This window comes from Panthera onca, chromosome F2, assembly GCF_046562875.1.
Source record: "Panthera onca isolate mPanOnc1 chromosome F2, mPanOnc1 haplotype 2, whole genome shotgun sequence".
In the NCBI taxonomy this organism is placed as follows: domain Eukaryota; kingdom Metazoa; phylum Chordata; class Mammalia; order Carnivora; family Felidae; genus Panthera; species Panthera onca.
Genome location: NC_138356.1, coordinates 82,033,166 through 82,055,506, shown reverse-complemented (window position 1 = coordinate 82,055,506; position 22,341 = coordinate 82,033,166). Strand labels below are relative to the sequence as shown.

General features: G+C 55.5%; 1 protein-coding gene and 1 long non-coding RNA gene across 3 annotated transcripts; one reads left to right on the top strand and one right to left on the bottom strand.

Moving 5' to 3' along the window:
• Positions 1-1,286: 1,286 nt before the first annotated feature.
• On the bottom strand, positions 1,287-8,085 carry LOC144615028 (lymphocyte antigen 6K-like). 2 transcript variants are annotated; one of them, XM_078441447.1, is made up of 4 exons: positions 7,959-8,085; positions 3,651-3,746; positions 2,804-2,908; positions 1,287-1,643 (listed from the first exon to the last, which is right to left on the bottom strand). In XM_078441447.1, the coding sequence occupies exons 2-4, from the start codon at positions 3,724-3,726 to the stop codon at positions 1,384-1,386; spliced, it is 441 nt and encodes a 146-aa protein (XP_078297573.1). In that variant the 5' UTR covers positions 3,727-3,746; positions 7,959-8,085; the 3' UTR covers positions 1,287-1,383. The 2 variants fall into 2 exon arrangements, with proteins under 2 accessions (XP_078297573.1, XP_078297574.1); XM_078441448.1 differs by having other exon boundaries at positions 8,009-8,085.
• Positions 8,086-8,157: 72 nt separating this feature from the next.
• Positions 8,158-19,128, top strand: LOC144615034 (uncharacterized). The gene is made up of 4 exons (XR_013553370.1): positions 8,158-8,262; positions 10,138-10,220; positions 10,767-10,874; positions 18,660-19,128. It is a non-coding gene; the product is annotated as an uncharacterized LOC144615034 (long non-coding RNA).
• The last annotated feature ends 3,213 nt before the right edge of the window (positions 19,129-22,341 follow it).

The window sequence follows — 22,341 nt, the reverse complement described above, 5'->3', positions numbered from 1 at the left end:
CCCTGCTGTCTTACACAGCGTGTTCCTGGCCTGTCTTTGAAGACACTCCACCATCAGGTGGCCGGGCCAAGTCCTGCGTGGGGGTGACGTCCCGCCTCTCTTGCTCTTTGTGGGGAGGCGCCCACTTTTGCCTGGCCTTACAGAACAGGGGCCCCCCAGCTCCAGTCCCAGGCTGTGAGTTCGGGCAGCTGGGGGACGCCGTTCCTGGGGACGAGCGTGAGCGGCAGGACGCGAGCACACAGCCTGTGCCGGGGAAAGGGACCTGCACACGGTGGGAGGTGACAGACGCTGTTTGAAATCCTCTCCACTCCTGGAGTTGCGGGTCAACCCTCGGGGGGCCGCCCTCTGCACCGGCCTCCAGGATGCATTTAGGCCTCTGCCGTGGAGGGTTCAGACGTGACAGAGACGGGCCTCGTCCGTGCCTCAGGGATGGCCCAGAAACCATCCATGCCCTGCCCCATGCTGCCTCCTTCTGGGGCCACAGAGACTCTTTCTGGAAGGTTCCCAGGGTGCCACGCCCCTGGGCCAGCCGTGTCCCTGGGTCAGCCCTGTTAGAGCAGGTGGGGAGGGGGCGAGGAGAGGAAGGTGAAGGAGGGAGGTGCTCAGTGCAGCCCCCACAGGGAGTCAACCCGGGGGCAGGAGAAGAAAGCCCTTGTCTTCTGCAGACGGGGAGTGTGACCCTCACGCCTCTTTGGCGGCTGCAGCTCAGCTGAGAAATGAAAAGCGGACCCTGCTGCCCAATCCCTGGCCCGAGGCTCACGTGTTGGTCGAAGGCAAGTGGGCGAACCTGTGAGGCCAGGCACCTGTGCCAGTCGCTGGGCGAAGTCCGAGTTCATCCACAGGATCCCTGATGTGGGAGGAGCTGAGCCAGAGCAGCCATGGTGCCGCCCCCGTCAGAGGAGGGCCGTCCCTGGGACCACGTCCCCGCACCCCGTGCCCTGCCCAGGAGCCCTTCCCTGCTGGCGTCTCCCGCCCACTGCATCCTGTCTTCCCACCGACCCCGATCCTGCAAAGGCCGGGAGCCTCCGAGCGCTTCCCTTGACGGGTGACACTCAGGCCCCCCGGCAGTGCTGAAACCCTCCGAGACGGACAGAAGGAGAGAGCGTCGGCCACGAACAGTTACAAGGCTTGCGTTCAGAGACGAACACTAGTACTCGAGATTCCCCACCCCCCCCCCCCCGACCCGCCCCCAGGGCCGGACTTGCTCCAAAGGGAGCTGCGGGCTGGGCCGACTGGATTTGGTGCCCCCCACCTGTTCTCCGGCCCCTCGAGAGGCAGACCACGCGTTAACCAGCGGAAATCAGGTTTAATGCTGAGGTTGCCAGCACCTGCGGCGAGCCCGGGTCATCGGTGCCGCGCTCCCAAGGCACCGCCCGAGGCCCCTCACACAGAGGACAGAGTCAGGAAGGCGGCCAGCCAGGCCCCGCTGCTCCTCAAGCGGCTCGCTCGTCCGCCTTCTCTGAATTCCGGCTCGCGGATATTCGGCTCCTGCGTATTGCACAAGAACTCCGAACAGCAGTGCGCGTACAGGAAGGGCATGGGCTCGACGAGGACAAAGGACTTGAGTCCCGGAGCAAACGGAGCACTTAGTGGACAATACCTGGAGCACTGCTTCGAAACATAGAAGAAACGCGGATAGATTCCTGACAGGAAGTGAAGAAGAGAAAGGCACCACGTGAGCTGAGAGCAGCGACACCAAAGCGGTTGGGGCCTGTGCCCGTCCCATCCCGACCTTCCGGTGCCCCTGCTCAGAGGCCACGGTTGAAGAGGCCCCTCGTCTACGGGGCGGTCGGGAGCCACCGCCCAGGACGGGGTCCGGCCTCTGTGTTCACGGCTGCTTCCGGGGCGGGGGTGGCTTGCGTGCGGTGTGACCACGAGATGCGCCCCGCCCCGCCCCTCCCCGGCTGGCCTGTCCACGTGCACGGGGAGCCCGGGTCTGGGGCTCTCCGTCCGGGGACGTACAGGCTCCCAGGCCTCACCGCTCACCACCAGGTCGCTCTGGACTTTGTAACCACGCGACAGGCAGGGGAGCGAGGGGCTCTTGCCCATCCTGGCCACTGCCCGGGGCTCGGCGCCGGCCTCTCCTTGGGCCGGCGCTGTCACCGCGAGCCTGCTGTACACGGCCCGGCTCCGCCCCCGGCCGCGGGGCCACGCTGCTGGCTTCGCCTCATCTGTGGTTCACGGTGACAATCGCTTTTCCCTACGCGGTGATGACGTTCACGCGGGGCTGGCGCGAGTCCCAAGCACCCCCTCGGCACCCCGCGTGTTTCCGGGAACGCGGACCCGCCGGAAGGGGCTGACCCTCTGCCTCCGAGCGCTGGGCGCTGCTGGGCCTCCGCACTCCCCTTCGGGGGCTTCATGCGGCCTGGAGCTCCCGGGTGACATACGGGAGACAGAGAGGTGGTCTCCACCCGTCCTAAAGCACACAACGCTCCTTCCAGAACATAGCGTAAGCCCCGCCCCTCATCACGTACCCCTCTTGTAACAGCACTTCCCGGTGGGCGGTTGAAATGAAGGCTTTCGTCGTTCATTTAAAATGAATACACACAACCCCTACGCTTTTCTTCCCGCACCCCAATATTCCATCGCGTCCAGTCCTGGCGCCCCGCCCCCCGTCGGCACTGCTCTCACGCAAGCTGGCCTGTCACCTGCCTGTGTTCTGACGTCTCAGGACTTTCCTCCGTTTCTCTTGAACGAACGTGATTACATTAGTTACTCTCTGTTGACAAAACCTAGACAGACCCCAAGTGCTGAAAGGATTTACCGACTTTCCTGTGAACCCGGGATGGACGGAGATACTCACTCACGGCGACGGAAGTACAAAAGTGAAAATCCCTAGGACAGTTTGATGGATTTGTGCAACCGAAACTATTCTCTATCTCGCAGACGTGACACTTCAGAGTTGAAGCTGAAAGGGGAAGAAAACCAGAGTGAAATACTACCGCTCTCCAGGCCGATCAGGTGAGCACCGCCCCTTCCCCCATCTCTCCCTCCTCCAGGGAGCACAAAACCACCGGTCCCAGTCCTTGTATTCTCCCCTGGGCTACCCTCACCCTACCTCTCAACACACGCACCCACACACACATACACACACGCACACACGGCCCCTCAAGTTCAATGGCTCAAGAGATTTGCAATCCGCCTTCCAAGGCCCTTCCCACTCACCTTCCCCACTCCTCCCTCCCCCGCCCCAGGCCCTGCATCCCCTCCCCTGGGTGTGGCCCGCTGCCTGGTCCGAATTAGGGCAGGACTCGCTTCCGGGGACAAGCGGGTCACCCTTCTGCGGCTGCTCCAGTTCTCTGACACAGCCCTGGATGGTCCTGTGAGGGCCGGGCCACGCGAGGCGCCCAGCCTGATGTCTCCCAGGAAGGCAGGGACACTGAGGGGACAGCGCGGTGCTGGGGAATAAGCCAGGATCCCGGCCACTCCTGCCGGCCCTCGGCAGGGGCGCCCCAAATCAAGAGGCTCCCCCATCGGGTGTCCAAATCCACAGGCTGCCCTCCTGACGCTCTCTCGCTCCCTGACCCCTGTGCCTGTCTCCGCCCTGGGGCCCCCGCGGGGTCCAGACACGGGTGGCCACCCCGTGTCTGCAGAGGCATTCTGGCCCGCTTCCTTCTCCCAGCCCAGGGGGTCGAGGGGCCCAGACTTACCTTGTTTTCCAGACACGGTGACGTTTGTCTCCACCCGCGGCAGGTCCGTGACCAGGAGCAAAGCAAAGAGAATCATCGTTTCCGTGGTGCCTGGCCCTGGACACGGGGAGTGAGGCCACGCGGTCAGCTCTGTGGCTCCAGGGTCAGACCTGGCCGCCTGGGAGGCCACCCCGTGGGCCCAGGGAAGGCAGGGCGCTCCCTTGAAGAGTGTGGACGGCTACTGGCCATTCCCTAGTCCTGTGACCCAGTTTAGGCCCAAGCATACACGCCCACCAGATCCCAGTTCTGGCACCGTCACCCTTTGCTCCCACCCCAGCCCCCCAGGACGGTCTCCTGAACCCACCCTGCGCGGGCCCCACCCCACCCTTGACAGCAAAACATGCCAGGGGTGGCCCTCTAGGCCTTCCCAGCAGACGAAAAGTAAGTGCAGCCATGGACGCTCACTCAGGGACTGGTGTGTTTGGCTTAAACGCCCTCCGAGACGCTCTCTGCACGACGATTATTAGGTATGTCGATCATTATACACGCAGCTGGTCGTGTCTTTAAGTGACGCGTACACGCTTCTTTTTAAGGTTTCTCTCGGTAGCCCCATGTTGTATGTTTGTTTGAGTTTTACCTTAATACTTACATCTCTCTCTTTTCTTTAACGTTTATTTATCTTTGATGGAGAGAGAGCGAGACAGGGCACGAGCGGGGAAGAGCAGAGAGAGGGGGAGACGCAGATTCCAAAGCAGGCTCCAGGCTCCGGGCTGTCAGCACAGAGTCTGACGTGGGGCCCGAACTCACAGACCTGAGATCACGACCCGAGCCGAAGTCGGATGCTTAACCCGCTGAGCCACCCAGGCGCCCCTATACTTACATCTCTTGAAACAACTCTCTTTCTCCAAGTTTTGTCGTGTAATATTTGCTCCCCGGGGTGTCACTTTTCAACGGCACCCCACCCTTCCCACCATCACCCTGGGTCACAACGGACCGCTTCCGAAGCAGTGAGCCCGCGCTCCTGTCCTTCCCTTCGTGGCCCGGTTTCAGTTGCATCATTTCTGCCCCATCAGATCAGACAGAGGAAAGCAGAAGTAGTCGGTCCTACAGATAAAGAACCATCATTCCCCGAAGCAAACACCGGCCACACCGAAAATCAACAACACGTCTTGCGCCCGTCAGAGAACTGAGGTCACAGAACTGGCGCTCCCAAGTCTGGCGAGCCGGGTATGCCCCGTGAGGCAACCCTAAATAGACTCACCCGGAGCAGAAGCTGCGGGAACCGCGGGCCGGTGGGAGCACTTCACTGTGATTTTGACAGAGGGCTGGAGGCTGAGTGCCGGAGCAGGAAGAGCCGTCCCCGGGCTGGGGGCGGGGGGGGGGGGTCTCCCGAGCGCACAAGAGTCTCCATCCAGCCCCCAGCACTTCGTCTCCGAGCCCTTTCTTTCTTTGAGTGGGTGACAGCCGACAGTGCCTCACAACACGCCCTCCCTCCAAGGAGCAACGCGTGAGGAAGATTCGAGGCTAAAGCGGGAGACGAAAACAAGGACACTCAAGAGTGTACGACCTAAGGCGACGACAGCTACAGCAAACTGTGCACAGAGTCCAGGCCCCGGGGCCGTAACGTGAGTGCTCGCTCTCAGGGCCTGCTTCCCACGCTTCCTCTCAACCCACGATACACGACCAACCGGCAGCCGGACACACAAGGCATGCCCGGAGCCAAGACAAACCGTCCGCAGAGGAAAAGCCAGCACGAGGATGTGACACAGGTGACGGATGCGTCACCATCGTCAGAGAGGGGATGTGAAATGACTAGGACCAGGACACTAAGAGCGCCGGTGGAGAAGGCAGACCACACGTGAGAACAGATATGCAACGGGAGCTTAGGAAGGAAAACTCTGAGAGTCACATGGGAATGCTACGAAGCAAAACCACGTTTTTTTTAAAAAAAAATTTTCTTTTGTTTATTTATTTTTGAGACAGAGAGAGACAGAGCATGAACGGGGGAGGGTCAGAGAGAGGGAGACACAGAATCCAAAACAGGCTCCAGGCTCTGAGCTGTCAGCCCCACACATAGAGCCCAACGTGGGGCTCGAACTCAAAAACCACGTCTTTTTTGATGAAAATGAGGAATGTGTCGGGTGGGTCACCACTGCTCTCGACACAGCCGCAGAGAGACTCCGCGAACTTGAAGACGGGTCGGTAGAAATCTCCTTGCCTGAAACGCCAAGACAAACACAACAAGAAAACGGAACAGGATGTCCAAGAACCGTGGGACGAGCTTCTTTTCGGTAACGCCCAGCTCCCCGAAAGACCAAAAGGAGGAGGAGGGATGGCACGGAAGCATCCCTGAAACCATACTGGCTAAGGGCTTTCCAGCGGTCCTGACAGACATCGCTGTGGAGACTCGGGCAGCTTAGAGAACAGGACGGGCACGACCCCCGAAACAAACAAATACACACACACAAAACCACCTCTACCGAGGCGTGTTCGAAGCACGGAAAATCACAGAGAAAGCTTTCCGGAACCCGGAGGAAGAAACAACGCACGTGATGTGCCAAGAAACAAGAAGAGGGCTTTCCGTGCACTTCACATCGAACCACCCAAGCGAAAGAGCGTAAAAACCATTTCAGGTGTCGGAAGACGACGTCTGCCAACCTCGAACCCGGTGGCTGGAGGAGCTCCCCTTCGAAGCACAGCAGACTGTAGTTTTGTAACGCCCATGACACCCGCCACACAGTGTGGTCTCTGTCGACTTCATCTCTCTTCCGGCGTTGAGTCCACGATAAAATACAGCAATACGTTTGGAGTGGAGATCCCATCACGTTTCAAACATCGCAGTAAATAAAAACTCAAACACATGCTAAAAAAAAAAAAACAAACCAAAAAACTGCGAGGAAGCTCTCTTGACACATTTATCTGCGATTTCTGTGCGTCCACACCTTTTCCGCCACATGCACTGAGCACAGAGGCTCGGTGCACATCAGCAGAGTGCAAGGCAGCTCCCGGAGGGTCAGCATCCAGCAGCCCCCTGCACAGGCCCCCCCCCCCCCCACCTGCACCTCCCCTCCGGGCTCCTCTCCCCACCCGCTCCTCCCCTGCACCTCCCCTCCTGACTCCTCTACCCACCTAAGCCTCCTCTGCACCTCCCCTCCTGGCGCCTCTCCCTACCCACACCTCCCCTGCCTCTCCCCTCCAGGCTCCTCTCCCCACGGGCACCTCCCTGCCCAGCAGGTCCCAGGCTCCCCCACCTGGCACTGCCAGCATCAGTCAGGACTTTCCACGCACCACTCAGGCCTCCTCTTGCAGGAAGTCATCTGGGGCTGCCTCCACCCGGAGCTCAGCGGAGTTCCCCTGGTCGAACCCCCTCCACCCCCCCATCCCCCCACCCCCGCAGGACAATGCTTGTCCTGATGTACTCGCTGACCCCGACCTCAAGAGCAGCTTGGGAAAAGTGCTGGGACATTATCCACGCAGACGTTTCCTGCTCCTACAGGTGATGGGCAAACGTGCCCCTCCGCCACCCCCCCACCCCCGGCGGCCCTGAACGCAGACCCTGGCCCTCTCCTCCAGGATGGCCCCCCAGCAACCTGGCAGGGCCCGCTCCAGCCGGAGGGTCTGGCGGGGAGGCGGGGAGATTTCCGTCCCTGGAACTGGCGGGACCCAGCCAGAGACCTTTCCAGAGCACAGCGGCACCAGCAGGGAGGCCCGGAAGGACAGGCAGGAAAAGGTCGCCTTGCGGAGTAAGAAGTCTCTTCCAACCGGGACCCCGCCCCCGTCGGTCCCCGCGGAAAAGACACGCGAGGGACAGCCACGCGAGGGACGAGTGACAAAACCAAGCCCGACGGGACCGGCCCCAGCGCCGGGAAGGAAGCGCACGCTCTGCACGCGGAGGTCAGAGAAGGTTCCAGGAGGCTGAGGGTCGCAGTCAAGGAGCCGCTTTTCCTTCTCGAAACTAAACACACGACATCAAACTGGGCCCCGCACAAAGGGCCTGGAAGAAGAAAGCGCAGAAACTGCGGGGAGAAGAGGTCCAGGCGGTGCGGGCCGGGCGGGGCGGGGACTCCAGGGGCCCAGGGACCCCCGGGCAGCGGCAGTGGCAGTGGCAGTGGCAGCGCCGGTTGTGCCCGTGGGACTGAGGGGCGCCGGCAGGACCCCGCCCCCCGCGCCCCCCGCCGTTGCAAGCACCCCCCACGCCAGCCCTGGGCCACGCCCCGCACCTCCTGGACCCTATATCGACGCCCCTCCCCTCACCCTTCACCCTGCTGAGACTAGCCAGGCCTTCTGGAACCTTCCAGCCCCTCCCCCCCCCCCCCCCACGCGTCCAACCTTCTGCCAATTAACTTCCACGCTGCCCGCCTGTGAGGTGAGCCCCGAACCTTCTGGAACCTCTGGCGCCGCCGGACTCTCTCAGAGTGGGGCCTTCAGGGCTCGTGGAACCTTGTGGAACCCGAGTGTGCGCGTGCGCATGCGTGGGCGCGGGGCCTGCCGGGAGTCCCGCGCGCAGCGACGGAGACCCCTCCCTTGCGGACGCGCCCTGGCTGTGGGAAGCGCGGCTGCGGCCCGGAGAGTCTTCGCGCTCACCCTGCTGAGCCCGCCGGTTGGAGGCCTTGCCCGCCCAGGGTTCCAGAAGGTTCTCTGCGGTCACCGTGGGGACGCGTGGGGACGGAGAGCGCAGGGAGCCTGCGGGGCGGCGTTCGAAAGGGCGGTGGGGGGCGGGGGGCACAGTGGGCGCCTGTCCCGGGCCCTCAGCGGGGGGCTGCTGGGCTGCCCGGGTCCTCGCGAGGTGGGGACACGGCGGGTGAGGCGGCACCGCCCACACGGGCGCCACCCCAAGCCCCAGTCCGGCGCTCCCCCAGACCGGCGTCCCCCCTCGGGCAGGTGCTCCCCCAGAGAGGTGCTACCTCAGGCAGGTGCTCCCCCAGAGAGGTGTCCCCCCCCCCCAGGTGGGTGCTCCCCAGACCGGCGTCCCCCCTCAGGCAGGTGCTCCCCCAGAGAGGTGTCCCCCCCCAGGCAGGTGCTCCCCAGACAGGCATCCCCACTCAGACCGTTGGCTCCTCCCCCCTCGGGCGGCCACTCTCCCCTTACAAGCGGCCAACCCCCTCAGACAGGAAACACCCTCCCCTCCGGTAGGTGCTCCCACAGAAGGTGTCCCCTTCGGGCAGGTGCTCCCGCCCGGGTGTGGGGGGGCGGGAAGCAGTTTTCCCTCAGGATCCCGGGCTCGCAGACTTGGGGGTGCAGATGGGCCCCCACGGGAACACTGTGCGGAAGCGGGCACTGCCTGGGGGGATCCTGGAGCATGGGCCAGGGTCAGGGCCCAGGTGTGGGCCCCCCCCCCCCCGGGCCCTCCCCCGCCCGCGCTTCAGGGCCACCCGATTCCGCGGGAGGGGTGGGGGGCAGTGGAACGTTCTGGCGCACACTGTGGCCACTGCGCAAGTCAGGCTGCCGGCCTCCAAGGGAGCCGGGTGGTCACCGCGTGCTGCCCCGCATTTGTCCATCGCCTGTAGGAGCTGGAAACGCCTGCGTGGACAGTGTCCCAGCACTTTTCCCTAGCTGCTCCTGAGGTCGGGGTCAGCGAGTACATCCGGACAAGCATTGTTGGGGGGGGGCATGGGGACCTCGGCTGAGCTCCCAGTGGAGGCAGCCCCAGGTGACTTCCTGCAAGAGGAGGCCTGAGGGGTGTGTGGAAAGGCCTGCCTGCTGCCTGTAGAGCCCGGTGGAGCGGGCAGAGCCCTGCCTGCTGAGCAGCGAGGTGCAGGTGGGGAGAGGAGACAACAGGGGAGGTGCAGGGGAGGTGCGGGTGGGGGGAGGAGCCAAGAGGGGAGGTGCGGGTGGGGAGAGGAGCCAGGAAGGGAGGTGCAGGGGAGGTGCAGGTGGGGAGAGGAGCCAAGAGGGGAGGTGCAGGGGAGGTGCGGGTGGGGAGAGGAGCCAAGAGGGGAGGTGCAGGGGAGGTGCGGGTGGGGAGAGGAGCCAAGAGGGGAGGTGCAGGGGAGGTGTGGGTGGGGGGAGGAGCCAAGAGGGGAGGTAGGGGAGGTGTGGGTGGGGGGAGGAGCCAAGAGGGGAGGTGCAGGGGAGGTTTAGGTGAGGTGCAGGGGAGGTGTGGGTGGGGGGAGGAGCCAAGAGGGGAGGTGCAGGGGAGGTGTGGGTGGGGGGAGGAGCCAAGAGGGGAGGTGCAGGGGAGGCGTGGGTGGGGGGAGGAGCCAAGAGGGGAGGTGCAGGGGAGGCGTGGGTGGGGGGAGGAGCCAAGAGGGGAGGTGTGGGTGGGGGGAGGAGCCAGGAGGGGAGGTGCAGGGGAGGTGTGGGTGGGGGGAGGAGCCAGGAGGGGAGGTGCAGGGGAGGAGCGGGTGGGGAGAGGAGCTGGGAGGGGCTGGTGGACGCTGGGGGACCCCAAAGCCTCTCTCCGGGATCCCCTCACCCTGCTCACGTGGGTCCTGCAGACATGCATCCTGTGAGGTGGCCTCTGTGACATGCAGGCTGCTGACGTGTGTCCCGGTCTCTTCACCTATAGGTTCAAGTTCCTGCAGGAGATGATGCTCCTCTGGGCCTTTCTCCTTGTCATCTGGTTGCCTCAGGTCATGCTGGAAGGATATTGTAAGTATCCATTCCTCTCCCTGTCTTCCCAGCGATAAGACTTTACTATTATCCAGGGTCAGAGAAAGGGTCTGGGTGGGATTCTGTCACCTTAGGCAGCCAGGACCCCCGATGTCAGTGCAGTTGGTGGGCACAGGGTGGGTTTGGAAGGATCCCCGAGCTAGGTGAGGGTCGGGAGGGCGTTTCTAGCTCGGCCCTCTCTCACCTGGGAAGGGCAGCGTTGGAGACTCCAGGGAAGTCTGGGAGGGCGCTGGCCTTTTCTGACTGCCAGGCTCTCTTGGGCACAGGGGCCGTCATCTGCGGGGCAGAGGGTCCCCTCAGCCGGCTCCCTGGCGGTGCTCGCCGGCGTCTGTCTCTGGGAACAGGAACAACTCCCGCGTGGACCCGGTCTCTGCCCGGAAGCTACCCTGGCCAGAGCGGAGCCCGTCGAGGGCGGGGCGGTGGAGGCCTCCAGAAGTCCTTCAAGGCAGGGGGAGGGCACAGCCAAGGGTAACGGTGGACGGTGCTCGTCGCACTGGAGCCAGATGCTGCTTACTGTTTCCTCAGGGACCTATAATCTGAAATGCTACGAATGTTGGACCATCAACAATTTTAAGTGTCCACAAATTACATTGTGTCCAACAGACCTCAGACGCTGTATGACCATCTCTGTTCGTAAGTACCTGTTTGTCTTCCTTGCACGTTGTGAATTAGGCACCCCACCTGAGCACTTTCAGGGAGCTGTCTGATCTGCTCTGTCTTGGACCCAGCCCCGTGGCCCTTGGCCTGCTCTGTCCCCATCCTGAGAGCCCACCCCAGCCTCTAGGCTCAGCCCCAGGAGAGGCCGGCGTGCACCATCCTGGAGAGCCAGGCACCCCGCAAGGTGGGGCTGTCAGGGTCCACGTGCACCGTGGGGGGTTGCCAGACCCTAGGCCTCCGCTCCGTGTCAGTCCTTGGTGGCGGTGCTGGCGCCCCCGAGTCGCCCGGGCGGTCCCTCGTTGCCCATTTGATTCAGGCTGGTGGGGGGAGGGCTTCCAGCTAAGCAGGCCCAAAAAGCGGGCATCCTGCGGACTTCTCAGGACAAGGACTACTGCACACGGAGGGCAAGGCCAAGTGTGGGCTCAGGGCTAGCGTGACTTTTCAGGGTGCTCTTGGCTCTTACTCAGAGGCTCAGAGGGATGAAAGGCGTCCCGCTCGCCAGGGCCCTAAGCTGAAGCACAGGGTCGGCCAGAGGCCAGTGACCATTCGATGAGCCTGGGAGGCTGCAGCCAGTGCAGGGCCTGGCAGGGAGGCAGTGGCCCCGTGTGGGGCCCTGCCGGGGGCCTGTCCTCTGGCCCCTGGCCTTCCCCAGTGTCTCTTTGCACCTTAACGTGCCATTCTGTGTTCCAAGCTCCCCGCAACACGGTCTTCTTTCGGCCTCCTCTCGGTGGTACCAGCTGGCCTACCCTGTGGGCATCTGGGCTTTGGAACTCAGGAAGGAGCTGGAATCTGTCCCGGGTTCCTGCAGCGGGCACCTGTTGTGTGCAGGTCTCGGCCTATCGACGTGCAACGATATGGCGGGACTGGCCCTCGTGGTTCTTGTGATGACTGAGGACGCCCTCGGCGCGGCCGTCAGGAACTGGGAACCCACAGGGCTGTGGCTCACGAGTCCTGGAGCTTCCAAGGCACACGGCCAAGTCGTGGTGGGACGAGAGATGCACGGGCTGGGAGTGTGCCTTTTCTGGGCTCAAGGGGGGCATCTGGGGTTTCCCGGGCCCGTCTTCATTGGTGAGTTTACAACAGGAGGGCAGGACTCTAAAACGCGAGAAGAAGAGAAACCAGCGACCCGTGGTCAGCTCTGGAGCCCCACCAAGAGCCCTGGGACGAAGGAGCCTCGGGCGGTAGCGGTGCGGGGGTGCGGGCTCTGTATCTAGTCCAGCGGCTGGTGGTGTTTCCCCCAGAGAGCCGTCCTTGAGGTAGGTGCCTTGGCAGTCAAAGCTCCTCAGGCACTTGCACCACAGGAGGACAGAAGCCGCCATCAGAGCTCCGCTGCTGCCCCTCTGGGAGACCCCGGTGGGTGGCGGGTTGCCGCGCTGGGATGGCTGCTTCTGAAGGGGGCGTTGGGCTCTGTTTCCCAGCCTCTCTCCCTGTGTGGCTCTGGGCTATACTTGGCCCTGGGAGAGCCCACGTGAGGTCTGCAGGGCTGAGGTGAAGCAGACGGTTGGTCTCGAAGGTCGTGATGGTTCTGCGGTGATGGACGCCAGGGGACCCCATCCAGCGTCTCCACACTTCATCCTGTTTCACGCCATCCCATCAGCCCCGTTGCCCACGAGCAGTTCCTAAGAAGGTAGCAGTTGCGTGGCCGCTGGCCTGCACAGGCGACAGGTGTGTGGGTGAACACCTCAGACATCTTCACGAGAGTCTCCTGTGCGTGGGCCGAGACGGGGGTCGGGGGCAGAGAAGCATGGCGTCCACATTTTCCTGCCAACTGGGCTCGTCCCCCTGGCCCCGCCCCGCCTCAGCGTCAAATGGACCTGGTTTTGGACTGTCCCTCTGATCGCCAGCCAGCACCGATAAGCAGATAAGTCTCTAAGAGATGGTCGACATCTTTGGTCATTAGGGAAATTAAAATTGAAAACACGATTAGGTATGTCTAATCAGAGTGACCGAAGTCAAAAACAGTGGCCACGCCAAAGGCTGGCTAGGACGGTAAAGAAACCAGATTTTCGTATGCGGCCAGTGACAGTTAAAAATGGGACCACAAATTATGGCAAACGCGGTCCGGTTTCTTAAAAACACAACATGCAGCTACCGTCGATCCCCAAATTGCACTTCTGGGGGTTTTCCCGGAGGAGTTGAAACTTTGCCTGTGGGAAACCATGCATGGGTGTTTGTCGTGGAGTCATTTGTAGCACCTCGATCCCTGAAGCCACCCAGACATCCTGGAGCACCTGAACGGTAAAGACACCGTGGTGAGTCCGCCGTGGGCGTTACTCGGCAGTAAGCAGGGCAGCTACTGCTCCGTTATCCTGAGTGAGTGTCCTGGGAAACACGGGGAACGAGAAAGGGCCAGCTCCAGAGGTAACTGTTCATGTTTCCTCTTATAGACATCCTAGAAATGACCAACTTCTAGATGCAGACCCCAGAATCATTTTGTGGGAGTCAATGGCCAGGCATTTGTGTGAGAAAGGGGTGGGTGTGTCCATATGAGGGATGACTGTGGTGTAAGCCTGGTGTTCCCCGTCACCGCTTTGAGAGCCGGTGCCCTAGTCGCGCTGCTTCACTGCTGTCTGGCCACGAGGTACCGTTGGAAGTGACTGAGTCCAGGTGCACGGGAGCTTTCGTATTTCCTGAAAACGTTTTGAAGGTACAATTATCGGAAGTAAGACACTGAACATCAGAAAAGTAATTTAAGATCTAACAGATCGTTAATGACACTAATATTAAAATGGATACAAGTAGGAACCCATGACTTTCAAACAAAATTCATATGTTTTGCTTCATAGAGGCACGCTTTGAAATGAGAACATAAAAACTCTGAGAATAAAATACAGAACATGGTATACAACGTAAATACCGACTCCCAAGCTCTTAAGCACGCAGTGAAGCAAAGCTAACGTGAACTCAAGGGCGTTGCTTGTGTGAAGAGCAGAACAGCACTGGATGGAGATGAAAGGGTGAGACAACCGGGAAGACATCAGCATCAAAGTGCACACACGCCCGATGATGCAGGAGGAAGAGCCACACCGAAAAATGCTCCCCAGAGCTTAGGAACTGTAGGTAGGGGCATGGTCACAGCGTTGTCGTTAACATACCTCTGCCCATGGCTTCCAGGTGCTAGAGCAAGGACCCCAAACTTACCAGAGCCATTCAGCCGGGGTGGACCAACTCTTTCTATAAAGGATCAGAAGCAACCCTGCCTAGTAGTAGGCCACCTAGACTCATAGCAAGTGCCCCGCACTGCCTGTGTGGGGGTAGGAGAAGCCATGGAGCGTGGGTAAACAGAGTGATCGTTCCTATGTCCCAACAGATCTTTACCCATAGACACAGCTGGTGGCCTGGGACTGCCACGTGGGCTCTTGATTGCCACCCTCTGCTACAGAAGGTCTGAAGGACACTGGTTACGAAGGAGGAATATTCATGATGTGTGACAGCAGAGCTACCCATGACCCAATACACATTTTTTTACAAGGTCGCTAATGATGTTTGCAATACTGAGTTCATGCCAGGACCTAATGCAAGCATCTACACGTGTCAAAGGAAGGCATTGCTGCAGAGTTCCTTCTCTGTTACGGTGGACTTAAGCTAGAAATCGTGACGCCAAAGAGAACTGGGAAAACCTCCACTCCTTATAATCACACAGAGCAGTTCTGAATAAGCAAAGACCGAAAGAGAAGCCACATGGAAGTTAGGAAAGAAGAAGGACTCCATGATTCTAAAGCTAGGACATGGAGAAAATGAGTGGAGTGCAGCGAAAGCAGAGTTGAGAGCGCAAATAGACACTCTCGGCCTCTCGTAGAAGAGAGAACGCGTGCAAAGGCCCCAAGCTTCCACTCAGGAAGACAGAAGAATAGGAAATCCACCCAAAGAAATGAGGTAGGGAATGTCAGGAAGACAGCAGAAATCCTTGTAATGGGAAGACAAAAACCCAGAAAGAATCCCCAGAAAGCCAACAGTTGGTTTTTGGAGGGATTCATAGTATGGGTAAAATGGGGTAGGGGAGCTCAAAGGCAGAAATGTAAAATTCACACTTTTGTTATCAGAAATGCAAAGGGGGGGCATCCATCAGAGGCCACTTTTTTCTTTCCCTTGTAAAGAAAACAAGAGGCCACTATGGTAGCCTTCCTGTGACACATTGGAGAGTTGTGATGAAATGAATCACACCTTGAGAAACACAGTTGAATTGGCTCTGACCCACAATGAGATCGTAAAGCTGAAGTGCCCTGAATCCTTTCTGGAAAACCTAGAAATGGAAAACCTGGAGAACCTGGAAATCCTTTCTGGAAAACCAACTAGAGATAGCGTCTCTGGCAAAGTCCACTAGCTTCGTAGGAGAAATCACCCTACCTTACACAAACTCTTCCAGATAATAAATGAGGAGGATTGCTCCCCAACACATTCATGATGACAGTCTGACTCCAACACAAAGCCTAGGAAGGACGTTGGAAGGATGGAAACCACAGACGAACCTCTCCTGTGACTAGAGCTGCAGCGGTACTAGCCAGATCCGAACCAATAGAATCCTACTGTGGAGAAGCTATACCACACCCAAAGGAATGTTGTATCCTGCATGGCATCCTGGAACAGGAAAAGAACATTAAGGGGAAAAGAATGAAATCTGAATGAAGTGTGGGAAAATGTGCGATAGGATGGCAAATGATGAGAGACAAGAGGGGCCTGGGTGTAGGTGTTTAGAACACACAGACACACACACACACACTGCAGTGTGGCTTACAATTGAAACCCACTAGTTCATTTCACCATCTTAGCAAAGAAAATGGGAAACATCACAGCCACAGATGCTGAAAACTGATGAAATCCAGTATCCTTTCCAAATTAAACAAAAAAACTGAGGAAATGGAAGACGAGAGGACATTTTCTGTCCCAAGGAAAATACTGGAACACTTTTCCCTTGAGGTGAAAGTGGGGTCAGAGGCCTCTTGTCACGACCTCCACTTCCATGAAGCAGAATTATGGGTGGCACAGGAATTAATAGGTCATGGGAAGAAATGATACACACAGTGGCTGGGAAATAGGAAGCAAGCAGCTACTATTCACCAAAGATGATGAACTTTGGACATAGGCAGTACCTTGGGCAATGGCCCGAAATACAAGGTCAGTACTCAAAAATCAAATTAAAAAACCCATGGTGTATTTATACAACAACAGTGAACACGTGGAAAATGAAATGTGCAAAAACACACATAGCATTTGAAAACCACCACATACCTGGAAACAAACGCAAGCAGATTTCTGCAAGACTTCCATATCGAAGCTGTGAACAGGTGAAATGGAAGGACCTAAACCAACGGGTGAGCCAGGCTTCTGGATGGAGCAACCCAGTAGAGGTAGGACAGCTGTTCTCCTCAAGTTCATCCTCAGATTCCATGAAATCCCAGTCAGAGGTTAGTGTGTGTGTGTGTTGGGGTGGGGGTGGGGGCAAGTTGATTCAAAATATTCAAATGTTTATGGAACTTTGGGGGCTAGGAATGTCCAAAGCAATCTCGTGGAAGAAGAGAGGAACAGAGAACCTGAACTCTTACACAATATTCTTTCGTCTCGTCAATGCACATGGTCTAGTGTTGGTGTTGGGATTGAAAAATAGACCGACAGTGGAGAAAAGAGGTCTCAGAAAAAGCCACGTGCTTTCTGACAACGTTGACCCAGAAGGTTGTGGGATAAGACACTCACTGGCACTAACCAGTGGTGGGTGGAGGAGATCTTATACACGTGATTTACACAACAGAAGCAGTTTCAGGTGCTTTCTAGATCTCCATGTAAATAGTAAAAGAACAAAATGTGGGCTTTATTTTTTTGGAAGGGAAATGTAGAAGAATGTCTCCCTGGGATAATTAAGAATTTGAGACACCTGAACAATATAGTGCTGATCACAGATGAGGAAAAGCGGTAGTGGGATTACATAAAAATTCACAACTTCTGCCCCCGAGAGGATACTGGTAAGTGTAAAGAATGCCCCAGATGAAGAGAAGGCCCTTTAAGACACTGTCTGCTCAAGGGCTTATATTCCGTATATGGAATGAACTTCTACGAATCACTACTTGAACAAGCAGACCATCCAGTAGAAATTGGAGCCAAAGGCTTGAGGCTGTTTACCAAAAATGATATCCAAGTGGGTACTAAATATAAGAAAAGTCATCCAACGTGAATGTTTCTGGTGGAAATGAAACTCAGAACTATGGTATGGTAACACCAAAAGGAATGACTAAACATTCACAAATGGCTACCCGTGTGGTGGCAAGATGTTGAGGTGGACACGATCCTTTGGAGTATAAATAGGTTCACCCGCTCTGGAAACCTCTTCAGCAGCGTCTGCTAAAGCCATATGCATGCATCTTAAGGACTCAGCATTTACCACCATGTCAAGAACTCACACACGCTCACCTCAAGACGAGGATGAGAATATTCGCTGCAGCGCTCTTTGGGGGAGGTGACAGGCAGAAACAATGCTAACGCCCATCAGCAGTCAACCATGGAATGTTCATCAGTGGAAAAGTGTACAATGGGGAGAGTAAACCATATACAGCGCTGGACCACATCAGGGATAGCTTTCCAAACACAAAGCAGAGAAAAGAAGCCAGACCCCAAAACACAGTACAGGAGTTCATATTCACAAAGTGCAAACACAGACAAAACTAACACATAGGCTTGGAAATCCAGACATTTCTTACCTTTAGCCTTGGCTGCTTTTAGTGCCTGATGGAGGAACAGAGGCGGGAATTCAGTAGTTTTTATCCAGTTCTGTTTCTGGAGCTCGTGCCGGTTCCATGGTTATGAGCACTTCCTGAAATCCAGTCAGCTGTCGGCTGGCTTATGAGTGTGCACTCTTGCGTAGAACGTTGGACTTCCAGAAACCCTTCATGTGGCAAATAGAGACAAGCAAGTGACGGGAGCTTAGCTGGGAGTTCCTTCCTTTGACCTCAGAGCCATGAGTGGAAACGTCAACGGTGGCAAGTTCCAGGGAGAAAGTATCGGGTAAACACTGGGGTCACAAGGGAGCAGAAGTGGTGAGTGAGCGCTGAAGAATTTAACTCAGGGACTCTCGAAGGAGGCCTCAGATGGCGCCTTGCTCACATGGCCAAGATACACATGCTTGTGCATCTTAAGGACTCAGCCTTGGTGGTTGGCCAAGGCTGTTGGGTGAGCCTACCAGTGAAGGTAATCACAGTAGTTGTGGGACCCTGCTTGCGGTGGAGCACCCTGTCCGTGCTGGGGCGCAGGTTGGCATTAAGGGTGCATCGAGGGTTATATGTTGGGCCAGGTGCTGGGAACACCTGGCCGAGGGTCCCAGGCGGGAGCTCGTCCTAGAGGGGCCACACTGAGTCTCAGAAAATCAGGTGAGGGCCACATGGACTCCACTTCAGGGTCTGTGTGATCCTGTGAGACATGAGCGAAACATTTCTTTGGCCTCCGTTCTCTTTCTAGAGCCCTGAGATTCTTAGGACAAATAATGAACAGGACATTTCATCTGTGCAGCCATGTGCCAAGGCACCTTGATACTACTTAAAGACAGCCAGAGGCAAAGATGAGATGGCCGTGTAGACAGAAAACCATCTCCAGGAGAAGTTGTCCATGGAGGAAACAGACCGTCTGGTGGCCTTTCTTGGGCGTTCTTTATCTGTGAAAATTCTAGGCAACATAGTCACATCTGGGGATGTATAACACTAGTTACTGGGTGAACTGTGCTTTGTTGTTTGCGAGCAGAAAACCTGAAATCACTGACTTTCATCTCTACTTTTTAAGGTTTGAACAGTCGGGAGCTACTTGTTTACAAGAACTGTACGAGCAACTGCACGTTTGTGTATCCAAGCGAAGTGCCTGCTGAAGCCCCAAGATCACAGTTTTTTAAAACTAATAGTTTCTATTTTGTTCGTTGTTGTGGTAGTATTAATTGCAATGAAGGAGGTCCTATTTCTCTTGAAAAGGATATTGTACATGAGGATATAATTGAGGAGCGTGTAGTAGCAATGGCACACATGGGGGAGTCAACACTTTCCCTGAGCATTGCCTCCATCCTGGTCAGCCATACACTGACATGAGAAGCCCTCTGGGAGGGTCTGATCTCTTCCCTCATTCCTCAGAGCAAGTTCACTCTCCTTTCCTCCCTTGTGAGCCAGGGATACTGACCCACAGGGCCCCAGGTGGACCAGTTACCCTTTCCCGGCTTATTTCAAGAGAGAAATAAAGAACATTATTGCTTGGGTACTGCTTACCTAGAGATTTGTTTGTGGTTTTAGCATTTGATGTGTTTCTTCCTCTTTAGACATCATCTTGCAAATAGACCAAAACATCTTGTTGCTTTAGCATGCAGAGATGGAGTATGTTTTTAAGTTTATTTTTCAGAGAGAGAGAGAGAGAGAGAGAGAGAGAACATGCATGGGAATGTGAGCAGGGAGGGGCAGAGAGAGGGAGACAGAGCCCCATGCTGGGCTCAAACTCAGGAACCATGAGATCACGACCTGAGCCTAAGTCAGACGCGCAACCGCTCAACCAACTGAGCCACTCAGGTACCCCAAGAGACTAAGTATTTTAATTAAAGGCAAACAGTCATGGGGGAGAGTGTACGAGTTCACTCAGAGAGGTCCCAGCTATGCTTGGACCACAGGCACCCGAGGCCACCTGAGACTCTGTGCTTTAGTTCTAAGGCAGGGACGACGGAAGCCGAGAGGGAGTTGGGCAAGAGGTGGCACGTGGATATCATGGCCTGACGTTAGAGACTGTGCCCGGTGCCTGGTGTGGGCTAATCAGACAAGTTGTGCATGAGCCGCAGTCCTCCCTCAAAGTTGGGCCTATCCTCCCACCAGGGCTAGAAGGTCTCCCAGGTGCTGACATTTGAGCAGGGGGAGAGGCTGGGAGTCTGCCGGTGACCACCTTGAAATGGCATGGAGACTTCTGTGCTGAGGTTGTCATTCTCCTTGCACGTGTGGTGGTTTCAGAAAAGAGGTGTGAGGGGAACAGAAAAGGAAGATCTTCTTAGCCCTCATCCTCTCCTCCTTTTTTAAATCAAACCTGAGTTTAAATTAGATGAAATTCATGTAACATAAAATGCATCATTTCAAAGGTATAATTCAGTGTTGTTTTTTTTTTTTTTACTATATTCACAATCTTGTGCAGCTATCACCACTATTTAATTCCAGAATATTTCCCCCTCCCCCCAAAAGGAAACCTGCATCAGGTAAGTGGTTTGTCCTCATTCATCTGTAGGTCTTTGCAACCACTGATCTGCACTCAGTCTCTCTGGATTTGCTTCTGCTGGGTCTCTTGGACTTGGTTCAGGAGAGAAACAGAATCAGTATGAGACATAAATATATGTGGCCAGAGAAGAAGGGAAGAAGAGAGGTATGGGAGAAAAGGGAGTGAAGAGGAGAGACCTAACTTCCAGCAGGAAAATTAAAAAGGGACTTCTACATACCCTTCATATAGTAAAGCCAAAGCCAAAGAACACAGAAGACCAAGAGTTGATCTTAAAAGCGTCCAGAGATTAAATAAGGATCACAGTTAGGGATGTTAGTGCAACTCCCGGGCTACCTTTCGTTGTGAACAATACAAGCCAGATGATACTAGACCATTGTGTTACTTCATGTTTACCGCTGTGACAAAATACCAAATGCAGAGTATGGATCCAACACAGAAGAAACATTTCTTCCATAAAGTGTAAAATGAGAATTCCTAGAAGGCAAGTAGCTCTCCTGCTAGCAGTAAATTCAACGTGTACTGTCCAATGTTTCCAGGTCCAGCTGGTGGGAGAGGGCAAAACATGGAGAATTGTGTGGGACGTTTCCACGGTCTAACGCCAGAGGAGGTGCACATGATATTTGTGGCAATTCCATTGACGAAAACTTAGACACATGACTACACCAACTGCAAGGTAAGCTGGGAAGTGTAGCCTGTGTATGAGTCTAGGAAGCAGAGGACGTGTGATTGATGGACAGCTAACATCATCTGCCCCCTTTAACATCTTCAAAAGGCTAAAATAAAAGCACTTTGTAACTGGAAAAAACACTCTACAAAATGATCATTGAAGATGGTGGCTAAAATAAACATTTTCAGATCAACAATTTAGAGATTGACCTCTACCAGCAGAACCTTACTCACAGAAATTTTAAAGAATGATCTTTAGGAAAAATGGAGTTTATCTACTAGGAGCATTTTAAATACAGAAAAGAATGGTGAGCACAGAAAATAGTGAACATGTGAGTAAATGGAAACAAAAATCCAATCACATCTTTATGGTGTTAAAGAAACAAAATAGAACTTTAGCTAAAAAGAGCTCTAGGGCACCAGGGTGGCTCGGCTGGTTGAACATCTGACTTTTGATTTCGACTCAGGTCATGATTGCATGGTTTGTGAGTCTGAGCCCCACATCAGGCTCTGCGCTGACAGTGTTGAGACTGCTTGGGATTCCCTCTCTCCCTCTCTCTGTGTGCCTGCACTGCTCACATGAGCGCATGTGCACGTGCTCTCTTGCTCTCCTTTTCTCTGTATTTCTCTCAAACATAAAAAATGATTCTATAAAAAAAAATCTCTAAAGTTAAAAAGATAAGCTCTAAAGTGTCTGCATTTTGTTTTGAGATGCCGTTGAATACTTTTGTATCTTAAGTTACAAAATTCTTTTCAGAATGTCTAAGATAACGACCAAGATGGTAGACATGGAATATATATCTTCCAAAATGGGAGAGAAAGGGGAACAGAGTTTAAAAATGGAGAACTTGGAGGAGGATTCTGGGAAGAAGTGGGAAGGGCAAAGAACCTGTCTCACCACCTGGACAATGATTGCACCGGCAGAATCAATCTTATCTAACTATTTTGGAAATGTGGCATCTGTTTAAGGCTTGAAACTTCCAGGGAAGGACTTGGATAGTAAGATGTAGTCAATTTGAGCTCTTAGCATGGTAGCAACTACCCATCTCCCACCTCATCTCACAGCGGGCACCTGCCCATATGCTCCTGGAGCATCTTGCACACAGCTGTGGGAGCTTGGGTGGACAAAAAGCACCCTGTCTTCCAGATGTTGGGGATCCGTGCTCTGATTGCTGATTGCTGCTTCCAATCACAGAGGTTCCAAGAAGTTGAATGAACTCCAAGGAAGTTGAACTCAATGAGACCCCCTCAAGACAGCTTAAAATGAAACTTTCAAGAAAAAAAACAAAACAAAACAAAAATAGAATCTTAAATGCAGCAGAGAGTAGTGAATCATCCCATACAGAGGATCCTTGAGAAGATCATTAGCTGATATCTCATCATAAATGGAGGCCAGGACAAAGTGATAAAAGAAGAAAATTGTCAATCAAGGATCCTATATCTGGCAAAACTTTCCTTCAAAAGTGAGGGGGAAATTAAGACATTCCCTGATAACAAAAGTTGAGTGAGTTTGTGCACTCTAGACCTGCCCTGCAAGAGATGTTCAAAAGAATCCTGATAGGTG